Consider the following 12,387-nt stretch of genomic DNA (forward strand, 5'->3'; position numbering starts at 1 on the left):
TCCTTTCAATCACACTCAAACATACACATAAACTCACTCGCGTCAGCACAGTGTTTAACACCGGCAGCTCCTCCCAGGCAGGTGAACAGGTGTGTCACCGCCCAGACATCCACCCAGCAGAGGAAGATCGGACCGGACAGACCTGTTCCCTGCACTCTCCTTTCCAGGTGGGAACCTCTGGTCCTGCCCTTCCTATTCATCAGGTTCCTGACACACTCTCAGAACTCTCACAGGGAGCAGGGGCCCTTTAATTGCCATCAATGCATAATTCATGGGCTGGAGGGACTCTGAATTCCTGCAGGACATTGAGAACAAACCCTTTTATTCAAATGGCATTTAGCAGGGAATGAAGCACCACCGAGTACAGGAGGGAGAAATCAAGTTAAAGGCAATGACTGATTCCAATTCTATCTATCTATCTATCTATCTATCTATCTATCTATCTATCTATCTATCTATCTATCTATCTATCGTTTCGTGTCATCTCTCTACTGTCACTATATAATAAAGACAAAAAATGCCCCCAAAATGATCAAACAACGTTTTGCCCAATTGAACTATAACACCTGGTAATTCACTGTCTAGGGCACTGATTTAAAAAAGATCATTTTCTGCTTCCTCTGAAGGAGTCAGCAAAATATGGTATCGCAGACTGTAGGTAAACAGGTGATTCAAAAAAAATATTTTCTTTCAAGTGATTTTAGTAATGGCCTGGCACGCCCGTCTTCCTCCTGGCGCTGCACTGTGCCGACCCCCAGTCAGGGCTCAGATAGTGTTACAAACACACACAAACACAGTGTATACTGTCAACAGTGGAAAAGTGTCTGACAACCTGTGGGCCAGAGAGGAAGTTAGTGCCGTCATATACTGGGGCCATTTCATAATCCTAGTCCATTCATTGCAGAGTCCCATGTGTAGCATCTTCAGGCATGCAAGTCATTCGGGATCAGGGCGTCTCTCTGCAGCATGTCAACAATAGGAAATCGTGGCGAGGAATGCCGCTGGGCAGCTTTCGTCGTAGCAGAGTGGGGAACAGTACAGACAGCACACATTTTTGACCAGTCCAGTCATACGGTCTGGGTGCATCCACCTGTCTGGAGAAACAGATGCTCTTGCTGTTGCTCAGAGATATATGGGCAAGACCTGGTGAAGGCTGTTGTATATGGTTCCTGTTTTATTCCTTCATTCATTAACGACATGGTGATTTGTCTTCCTCTTCCAAACCGAAACGTTTGGGTGGAGATACTGCTCCAAATCAGGGAAGAATGTGACTTTAATGTCCAGCTACATGCTTGTTGAGCATCAATGGTATTCATTGTATTTTTGCGCAAACACTTGCATTTTCATGCCTTGCAGCAAAACGCAAAATAGTTGTCAAAACATTTCATTCATCCTCTCAGTGACTATGAATGTCTGTACAAAGTCTGGACCAACCAACAGCACGGTTAACAAGAACGTTACATCAGAGAACATGCCAAGTAACAACTATTAAATAGAAATGACTGCAAATGTGCATGTGATGCTGCCCTCTGGTCCTTCAGAGATCTCAGTAGAGGTCAGACATACTTGTGATTTCAAGTATATGAGTTCAATTTGATAGTTTGCAGGGCAACATAGAGATGTTGGGGAATCACCTGCAGGCCTCCACATTGAGCTGAGAGGAAACAGCAGGGGCAGAAACACAGTGAGGGTGTGCCGGCCTCTTTCATTAAAATACACACAGCAGACAAACACAGCAGGGTCGTTTGATGTCTTACAAAGCTCTGATGCCGATATTGTACCTTGGACTTTTTCCCTTTTATTCTCTAGAGTACACTCTCCCTACCAGGTTCAAATAAATACGCATTTCTTTTTCCATTTGTGAAAAGATTTTCTTCCATGTCCCGAGCAGACTACACTGTGCCGTATCTTTGGGTTTTTTTTTCCTGTAAATAAGCTTTTATCTCGACCTCATCAACACAAATATCTTCAGTCCATCCAGGCAGAGCACATTTCTGTGTTTCTGGAGAAACAAAGGAATGTGCGCAGAATGACAGACAGTGATGACAGCCGGCAGATAAGACAGCAGGTACCATGTGTGCGGGTGTAATTATTCATACTTATGAAAATGCATATACACAAACTAAAACTACAGTCACACCCTGCTCAGGCATCCTATGCACTCCTATCAACACACCCACTCCCGGGGTGGAGGTGTCACAGTCAAACAACTGTTCTTCCTTCACAACTCCTTTACCTTTAAATGTGAAGCCTGATTTTATAGTACTAACAAAATCACTGAATTTTCTGGGGAAACTGACTAAAAATGTCAAAACAAAAAGCAGTATTTGGTGCAAATATATTTTAATTATAGGCCTGAAAATGAAATCAAATCATACATTCTCTTAATTTCATTTCCACTTATGTGTCCAACAATTATTGATCATGACCGTTTTCCAGGCAAATCGAGGTAAAGTGCTGGATCTACTCCAGCACGTCCATCTTTATTCTTTAACATAAAACACTGAAGGGGAAAAAAGAAAAAACGAAAACCAAAGACACATAAAATTAGTTAACAGTTAAATGTACGAGAGGGTGCGTGACACTGAAACAGTTAGCTAGTGTTTAACCAGGTTTCAAACCAGGTCCCTTAAAGATCAGAGGAAATGAGCTGCTTTGGTGTGGACGTTACGGCCAGCAAAGTGACAACAAAAGATCTTTGTAGCATTACAGTACATCCACAGACATGCCACTGGTGATGAAAAACTCTTAGTCCTACTCATGACAGGCGTGGCGGTGTGACGAACAGAAGGCTGCTAAAAACTACATCACGTCCTTTGATGGCTACTGCTGTCCTACAACAGAGACTTTGCTCAAATGAGATTAAAGTGTCAAAATAAAAACAATACAGGGACTGATCCCAGTCTGAAGAGCTGCACCATCATCAGCCAGCTGACTCCAATGTAGAAAACACGTGCCTTGAAAATGTGAGATGTTAATGGGCGTTTTAAAATTCTCCCATCTAGACGGGCTGAAGCAGTTGGACCCTTGTTTAACATGATGTAAGTTTAGAGCTAGATGTCGTACAGGCAGCATGTACGATATGATCTGTGAAGGCTGGAGTTGGTTAAAAACACAGAACCATCCTTTTTTTGGGGAAAAACAGTATGTCAGATGTCAATTCATGGCTTTGTCTTTCATTAACCTGTTGCTGTACCTATAGCTTTTCCCCAGTTCTTCCCTTACCTCTTTTCTTAACTCAAAGCTTCCTCGGTAACGTTACTGCTCTGAAGCCATTTACCAAAAACAGACTACAAAAGTGTCGAGAAGTCCTCCTTGTGCTTTTTAACAGCAAATCACATCTTAAATGCTGCATTGCCACCCTGATGTGTTCCTCTTTTTCTCGAGCAGTCTGCAGGGTCCTTTATGGGTGCAGCGGTGACACGTGTGTGTGGAGAAAGCTGTGGTGGTCTGACTTGTCAGTGTATGATGTGAAGTTGTGAATCACAAACTGGTGTCTTAATGCACAGTGACAAAGGAGGAGAGACCAGAGCGAAGGGAAGAAATGAGACGCAGCTGAAGTCTTCTGAAGCTGTCATGATGAATAAAAACAGCTTCAGTTTGCCACACTACAGGGAACCTATGGCGTCTGATGAGCACTGCTGTGTGTCAAAGTAAGCGCCATAACAAAACTGCTCTTTGTAAATTTTATGTTTAAGAAACAAAGATGTCTCACGTGGACAAAGAACTGAGACAATTACATAAAGGCGCTTACATATCACTGAAAAAATTACAATAACTAATGGTGCCTCAGACCATGGCATGGTAACCAATAAAACTTGAAAGTCAGAGACGCCTCCAGAGCTCAAATTAAGGAGGTGTGATAGGACCCACGCAGCCTGATGTTGTTATTAAAAAGGTGGCAGGTGGACTCATATTGCTACTTAAAATTACTTTTCTATAATCGTTCTTGAGGGATTATTCTCACTCTGCCTTCCCCCGAACTGCAAACTCCATCCTCCTTGCAATTAAAAAAAAAGAAAAATTACGCTTAAAAGTAACTGAAATTATTCTAATTAACAACTGACCCACGCCTGGTTGTTTGTGGTAAACTTGGGGCCTTGTGGCTCCGGAGGGGAGACCGAAGCCTTGATGACTGATTTAGCTGCCAAAGCCAAAGATGCCCTTGATGTAGCCGGTGAGGCCGCCCTTGCCCTTCTGCTCCACCTTGTCATCCAAGGGTGGGAAGGCCACGTGGTTGAGAGCGAGGTCGAAGAAAAGGGGCTTGCAGGGGATTGGCTGGAAGTCAGGAGGGAACTGGACCAGGTTGGGCTGCTTTCCCACGAGGGTGGGGTCGAGGCGGAAGGTCTCCAGGCGGCTGCACAGGGGCTGCATGAAGGAGGAAGGAGTGAACGAAAAAGTGAGCATTATGTTCGGAACAGATAACTGAGTTCAGAGTGAAAACTCCATCATGCTATCAAAACTCTGGTTTTTTACAGATGTATCTAGCTAGGGCAGCATTTATCATAACGGTGTGGCATGTCTCTGGATTTTGTCCTCTTACCGTGTTGTCTTTCACCTGCTGCTGAGAGGGAGCTTCAGCAGTCTCATCTGTGTCTGAAATACATTTCCAACAGAGTGAGGCGGAGCAGAAAGGAAGGGGACTACATGGGTTCTCCGATGATTAAAATAAACGGAGCTGGATGGAAAACGGCGCTCTCACCTAAAATAGCAGCAGCTTGAAGGGAGTATTTTTCAGCGTTGACCTCGGCAATGAGCTCCTGAACGTCAGGGAGATCCTGCAGAAACCAGAGAAACGTCAGTGAGGTTTTCTGGTCGGGTGCAGATGCTGCTAAGCTGTCTAAGACTGATTAGAGCGCAAAAAATGATTCAGGATCAGTTTAACAACCTGAGTGCATTTCCTGAAGTGAATTTCCTTTTTATTTGCCGTGTTTATGTAAACATGTGTGTAAGGAGACCGTTTCATGATGGGTTGTATATTCAAACGTGCATTACTGGGAGACTCCCAGCACAAATGTCTATCTGACAGAGTATGCCAGAAGTAGTCAGTTTTTCTTTGACTAACCTTGAGACTGTTGTTGAGGCTCTTGGCCTTAGACTGGACCTCTTTGGCATATTTCAGCACCCTCTCATACAGCACCAGCGCCTCACTCCACTTCTTCACCAGCACATAAGACTGGGCTATGAAGAAACACCTGAGAGGGGTTGAGAAGGAACGGTCACGCTAACATTACACCAGTGTGCTATTTGAACCTATGAGGCATTTTTTGATTAGGGGGTGCAGGTAAAACCTTTAAACCAAAGACGTCTGACCTGTAGGCCTTGTAGACCAGCATCTTGAGAGACACCTCCTTCTGGAAGGTGTGGTCGTCCTCCAGACCCTGCAGGGTTGAGAGCTCAGCCAGACTCTGGAGAGATGGACAGACAAAGTTAGGGAGGCGACGGGCGAGACCGAATGTGGACATGGGAAGAGACAGAGAAGGTGAGTTAAGGTGCGTTTCCAGACACAAACCCAATATTCGCCTTATGTTACTCGCCCAATTTGTTTGCCAAATCATTTCCGTTTATTCGCATTACTTGTGTGAGTAAACGCACTGATGGGAGATGGGTAATTCGCTCATGCAAATAATTTACTTCGCCTTTGGTGGAAACACCTTTAGACTGTGAGAAGGATGTGACAGAGACTATCAAACAAGGCTAAGTACACATCACCTCACTGTTGACACCACAGATTAAAACAACTCATCACACACACACGCCTACTGTGAGTAGCCAAAAAACAGGAAGCTAAGAACCTATCATGTATGAGAGAGTAAGGCAGTGACCTTTGTTTTGATTTATGAGCACAGAGATGCACTTCTACCCAACTTTTTAAAACAACTTCTCCATGCATACAGATTTAACACATCACATTATGTGCTTTGGACGTTTACCTGCAGGATGATGTCGTAGAGGCGGATGAGGTCCTGTGGACGAGGCCCTCTCTTGTTCTCGTCGGCTTCAGGCTCCTTCAGTTTAGCCTGCAGAGTATGGGCCATGCTCTCATTCCTCTTGACCAGCGTACACAGCTTGATGTAGGTCAGGTAACTAAGAGAGGAGACCAAACGCACATTTATCACATTCTTTGCAAGATTTGCTGTGATTCGCCGTAATGGTCGATAACAGAATGAATGTATTTTGCATTTTTGACTGTTGGTCAGACAAGAGGGAGTGTGAGGAGCCCACATTAGGCTCTGGGAAACTGGAATGGACATTTTTCTCTTTACTTTTCTCAGACAAACCTATTGATTGAAGAAATAATTGGCAGACAAATCAATAAGGAAAATAATGTTGGTGGCAGCTGTATGATCGCCTCATCCTACACAGTGACCATCTAAAAAAGTCTAAAGATCCTTGCATGTTGTCCAAGCATGTTTAGATGTCTTGACTTGAGTCTATGCTTCAGGTATGAGTGTTTCTTTTACCTGTGCAGGAACTGCAGGTTGGACACCTTGCCACTGTCGGCATCGGAGCTCCTCTCTCGCTGCTTCTACAAGGATGAGCAATATTTCAAAATACTTTGTCACATTCCTGTTTTAATGTCACATGTCTGAACTGTTACTAAGCTGTAACTCAAACGAACAACACTGACTCAGAAGCAAACATCTAGGTCACAAACATGTTAATTTTTTTTAACCTGGTACATCTTACCGCCTCGCTCTTGAGCTCCTCTTTCACAGCCTGGATGGTGTCTCTGCACTCTGCCAGCAAGGTCTCATACAGATGCTCTTTGGTCTCCTCGTTAGATGCCTGCACAACAGAAACACTTATTCAAGATCTATAGCAGAACAAACCCACACTAACTGCAACATTTAAAAATACCAAATTTGTAATCTGTGAACCTCCGTGTGTGGAACTGATTGAGATCGTTTTAAATCTTGAGGCCAATCGTAAGAGGAGACATCCACAGTTCCAGCGGTGGCATTACAGATACGGGGACTATCAATAGTACTGAGCTTCATGGATGCGACATAAGTCTTACTCTCTAAGCTCTTCTCCTTTATCAAGCTTTGTTAAACATGAAACTTTCTGTACGACATCTTCAAAAGGTGTATAGTTTTAGATAAAACTATGGAGTAATTCATCTCTTATGCGAGATAACAGTGAATACCACAGGCAACGTTTCTGGTTTAAAAGTAAAAGAACACTGACTTCACATTAAAATGTGTTTACTGTCAACTTGAAGGTTGAAGTGATTGTGTACTATCAGTAGTACGAGTGGGTTTAGGCACCAGCATTAGCTCACTACAGCAAACTAACTAAGCAGAACAGAAAACTGTAGGTCTGCACCAGTCTATACTAATCCACATTCCCATATATCCTAAAAATAATTATATACATATGCGCATACAACATGTAGATAAGACATGATTATGGGCAGAGAAAGCTTTAAGGAAAGAAAAGACCATGAAACTATGTCAAAGGTTTTCAATGCGGAGAGGAATTTGGGAGGGGAAGAAGTGTGTGTATGTGTCAGGATGCATTGAAATTTTCTCTGTAGCAAACTTGAACCTGAACTGTAGCCTGTGGAAATTTACAAGTTCCCCTATTCTGAGTTGTTACACAAGAAATATCTTAAAAATGTAAAACAAACATAAACAGACAGTGGCCTCTCTCTGAGCATTGAGACGTGCACACTTACAACCACTTCTACTTACTTACTTAATAAAAGTCACTCAAGCAAACATAACATTTAATCCGTTAGGAGACAAAGCAGTCTGAGACAAAGAGTGACAATCTAAGGACAAATGCGACAGTGGCAAACTGAGGGAGAGATGCAGGTATGTGGCCCGGCAGGCTGAAGATACATTCCTGCACACAACTCATCAGCAATCAGACACTCTGGAGTTTCAGGGTTCAAATCTTTGTGAATGACAGGATTGTTCTTCACCTCACCTTTCTTTCGTCGACATAATACAACACAATAGACCTGTGTTACTACTATGTTCTACGAGATCTACAGGACCGACTAAGTTCATTTTTAAAAAATAAAATAAAAAGGGGCCGTGCGGGACTTGACGACCATGACGAAATGTTGTCGTTAAGCCGTTTTGAGCACTTTTGTGGATGAAATGATAATGAGGGCCAAACAGCCTTGTGAAGCAACACAGTGGAGTGTTACAAGAAAATTCCACGTAGTGATAATTAATAAACGAGTGATAAGGCCGCTCTCATACACCCACAAGTCTGATGTTATGTAGTGCCACTTGCGCCAACACCCTGGCAACGCCTCACAAGACCAGATCGACCTGTTGAGCATCTTCCGTTTAGACGAAGGGCTGGACGGACACACCGATTAATGGAAGGAATGACTCATGGCCTAATACAGCGTTTCCTCTCTACAGATGCTGGGCATCATGTGTAACACACAGGGGGTGCTTAAGGTGTTGGTGTGACTCTCTACTGAACAGCTTAGGACAAGTGGCAGCCAAGATTGTTAATTTTACAACCTCCTCCCCTCTATCACTCACAAAGACAGCTAATTGGTATGCTATTTTATTATGTATGCCTCACTATAATATCAATATATTATATACCGTGATTATTATTGTTGGCTTCAAAGTGGCTTCCCACAGAGACAGTGACTATTAGCTTAACAATGGGTGGTAACACTACAGCTGAGTCCAAAAAAGGGGCCACTTGAAACTGAGGGGCATTTACAGGTGATAATACAAATCTGTCCACAGAGACCTGCTGGGTGTGGTCCTGTATTCTTGTGTGGGCTGAAAATGCACAGAATGCAGTTGTACGATGATGGAGGCTGCATGCCAGAGACCTGAGTGGCTGTGGGTGTGACAGGTGTGTCTGCGGGGTGTGCTGAGTCCGGGGCATAAGAGAGCACGAGGAATGAGCTGAGGCGGCTGTGAGGGAACGTGTGAGACTGTAAAGAGGGGAGTGCCACCTGCTGAAAGTTTAAGGAACTGTTGGAAGGAAGAAGGATTTTATAATGATCTCTTCAGGGTGCATTTTCTGATGTGGCACTTCCCTTAGCTGGAATTGAAACGTAGAGGGTGCAATTACATCCATGTTTAAGCACAAAGAGAGGAAAGTGTATGCGATTCTGTTTATAGTAAACTCGGTGTTGGTATAGGCCGGGGGTCGGCAACCGATGCATGTAGTAATGAAGAGCTGCTGACAACAAGTAAAGGACCTGACGAAATGCTGACCTGAGCGATAGCAGCCTCATTGTCTGCCAGACCCAACAGGAAGATGCGGGCCTTGTCGATCTTCACAGGCACCGTCCGCCCTCGCCACTCCACCTCACTCATGGTGGCTGCCTGCTTGGTTCTTGCCTGAGTGATGAGGGCCTGAGAGAAAAAGAAACAAACAATTGAGTTTCTATAAAACATAGACCTCCTTGGACTTCACCAACGAATATTCAATCTTCAAGCTCTGCTTATTTTTTATTAAGAGCACATTAGGGGAGCATGTGCGTGTGTCCCATCACTGACATGAACATTACACATAAGTTTATAAAATACAACTGATGATACGAGTATATGAACTAATGTCCCACTGCTGGATGTTCACCTCTAGTTTCTCAGCCATCATGCCTCCTCCTCCACCGGTCAGTCTCATCTGCATCAAGTCATTGATGGCGTTCTGGTCACCTGCAATCGGTTGGAGGAAAAAAATCTGTTTGGGAACAATGTCTCAGTATGTCTAGATGAATCTGAGATGACAGTGAGTCGTGTTGAGAGGGATCAGTTTTCTCCCACCCGTGTGTGTGTTACTCACCAATGTTGTAAGCACAGTAGCGGATGTTGGGTGATATCTCGTCCACGCGCTGGCGATACAGAACTGCCAGCTCCTCGGTGAACGCACTGGCCAACTTCTCATAGATGGTCCTAACAAGGCGAAAATGGGGTTGTTTTAAATTTCCCCAACAGACATAAAAAGTCATGCATGACAAACACATAACCAGTGACTGGACAACTCACTTGCACTTGTTAAAGGCCTCCATGGCACACTTCCACTCCTGCAGCTCAAACTCCACCATACCAGTCAGGTATGCAGTGTAGGCCTGAAATAAAAAACACATAAAATCGGTGCTTGTTGCAAGAACATGAAGAATCAGATTTTTGCTCCCTGTGACACACCTTTGAATAATAAAGTCTATCCATCAACAATGTTAGTCACTTTATTTTTATTCACAGGAAATGTTTTATACACGTGGTTGCTAGTGACAAAGGACGATGCAACTAAAGTTGAGAACACTTATGGACCCTTAAGGCTACGGTCTCAAAGAACATATTTACACCTTATTCTTTAAACCTGCAGGACGTTTCTAAGAACCAGGATGAAGGTGACTCTGTTATGCCTACCTGAGCTTCAAGTTTGGTCTTGGCGTCGACACGGTGGCTCTCACAGAGCTTCTCCAGCTTCTCGCTGTGCTTGGCAGCCTTACGTAGTCGTGCCAGCAGGTGGAAGCGCTTACGTGGCTCTGTATTGGCCTCCTGCTTCAGCTGCATGGCGTAACTCCATGCACGCTCGGCCTCCATCAAAACCAGCAACAGGTACCTGAGGGAGGGGAGGTCGCTGTGTGAGTTGTTTGGTAGCACATTTTCACCACTCAGGGTTTCTACACCTTTTCTAAAGTCAAATCCGAGAACTTTACGGATTTTAAAGTTACATTTTTGAGCTTGTCAACTACCATATGGATTTGGTAAATTACATATACTCAAATCAATTAGGCTCTCTACAACTTATTTTATTTCTTGATCTAAATAGTGAACTATTCCGTCAAACAGCGATATACATATAAATTAATACAATTTAAATAAAAAGCCTGAAAAGCCTGTCTTGAACTTCTAGTCCAATAACTGCACTCCCATCCAAAGTCGATAAGGTAAATATATTACATAGAGCAAACATATGCATCAAAAGGTCTGGATTCATTCTGTGGTTTGGCAGTGATTTGCTCCAAATCAGCTGCAGACTCATGTCTTTCGTATGTAACAAAACACAGCTACATTTTGATTGAAACAGACCAAACTCCTCTGTGGTTACCCTGCCTCAAACACAGGGATCGTACTTCAAACTGGTCTTAGTTAACTTCACATGAGGGTTCGGACAGTCCATTCCTCACCTGCTGTCAGAGAGCATTTCCACACTTATTTTCTTCCCAATGAACTTGTGTCGGTTTCCCATCTTGAAGCCGAGAGTCTTGCGTAGGCGACGCAGTCTGCGGGAGCAGTAGCCCCTGGATACAGTTACACAAAGACTGTTATATTACAGTAAAACAATAATGCCTCCATGTTCAACTTCATCTTGGTACACCTACACAACCTAAGGCAAATGTACACAAAAGGTTGTGTCATAGATTGTCTTCACAATGCCATAATGTTCAGATTTTGTTGAAACTGTCAGAGATGTTAATTCAATTACACGTTAAATATTGAGGCTGCAGTTAGTGGTGGTATTATTTATTTATATATATGTGTATATATGTACATTTTGAAAAAAAAAGTCACTTTAATTGTCAATGGAAATGCCCATTGTGACAATGGGGAAATTGTGCACCTCTGTCTGAACAGTTATACAGGGCCGTTCACCACAGACATCTCTGCAGCTCAGGTCCAGGTAGTGTGGTTTTAAAGGTCCAAGTGTGAGTGGACATGACTCACCTGTATCTCTGGTAGTCTCCGTGCCTGAGCCCATGCTGCTGCTGGGACTCCTTGATTATTTGCAAAACTGAGATCAACTGTTAAAGGACAATCTTTTCTATATTAGACACACATGGGCTTCTATGGGGGATTATCTATGACTGATATTAAAGTCTGAATGTGTCAGACATGGTAGCACTAGATGATCGGACCCAGAAAGTCTGACTGTGGTGCTGCGATATGTTGCAGAAACAGCAACGTAAGTTAGCCGTTACTGAAACTCAAAGGTTAACCACAACAGTTAAAAGAGAACAAATCAACACGTCGATAGCAGCACACAATAACTTCACGTTTTCAGTCGCCTTAACGTCCTTAAGCCCAAAAGAGCTTGTGACAAGCCAAATAAACCAGCTTTTCATGCCTGCCATTGACAGCCTGCTTCAGTATGACACGTAGCCTAACAAAGCTAACGCTAGCTACCGTTATCCTCTACCATTAGCAGAGCTAACCAGCTAGCTAACGTTAGCACCAGAGCTAAAGGAGCCAGATTCGCTGGACTACACACAAACCCGCCACTAAACATCTGCTGCTGTGAAGGATACTTTCCAGTCCAAGTCCTCCATCCGGTGAATTTTCTTTATTTTCATCCACTGGGGAAACTTTAGCTTCGTTTTGCTTGTCTGCGGCCATCTCTAAATGCTAACAGCTAGGCGGTGCATACACATGCTCAGTCAGTCAGTAG

General features: G+C 43.6%; 1 protein-coding gene across 1 annotated transcript; it reads right to left on the minus strand.

Moving 5' to 3' along the window:
* Positions 1-2,326: 2,326 nt before the first annotated feature.
* On the minus strand, positions 2,327-12,363 carry srp68 (signal recognition particle 68). Its single transcript, XM_070828234.1, has 16 exons — positions 12,248-12,363; positions 11,667-11,733; positions 11,129-11,242; positions 10,365-10,560; positions 9,981-10,063; positions 9,778-9,887; positions 9,571-9,650; positions 9,207-9,347; positions 6,691-6,789; positions 6,465-6,529; positions 5,934-6,087; positions 5,314-5,408; positions 5,066-5,195; positions 4,703-4,778; positions 4,544-4,596; positions 2,327-4,368 (listed from the first exon to the last, which is right to left on the minus strand). The coding sequence occupies exons 1-16, from the start codon at positions 12,333-12,335 to the stop codon at positions 4,141-4,143; spliced, it is 1,779 nt and encodes a 592-aa protein (XP_070684335.1). The 5' UTR covers positions 12,336-12,363; the 3' UTR covers positions 2,327-4,140.
* Between the last annotated feature and the right edge of the window lie 24 nt (positions 12,364-12,387).

This window comes from Pempheris klunzingeri, chromosome 3 (assembly GCF_042242105.1).
Source record: "Pempheris klunzingeri isolate RE-2024b chromosome 3, fPemKlu1.hap1, whole genome shotgun sequence".
NCBI classification, from domain to species: Eukaryota; Metazoa; Chordata; class Actinopteri; order Acropomatiformes; family Pempheridae; genus Pempheris; species Pempheris klunzingeri.

What these genes read in the sequence shown, in the direction of transcription:
- srp68 (XM_070828234.1), bottom strand. Translation starts at nt 12,335, where the DNA reads ATGGCCGCAGACAAGCAAAACGAAGCTAAAGTTTCCCCAGTGGATGAA. An exon ending in GGAGACTACCAGAGATACAG is followed by an intron (nt 11,243 to 11,666) that starts GTGAGTCATGTC and finishes AACTGTATCCAG; the next exon opens with GGGCTACTGCTCCCGCAGAC. An exon ending in AGACCAAACTTGAAGCTCAG is followed by an intron (nt 10,064 to 10,364) that starts GTAGGCATAACA and finishes TTTTTATTTCAG; the next exon opens with GCCTACACTGCATACCTGAC.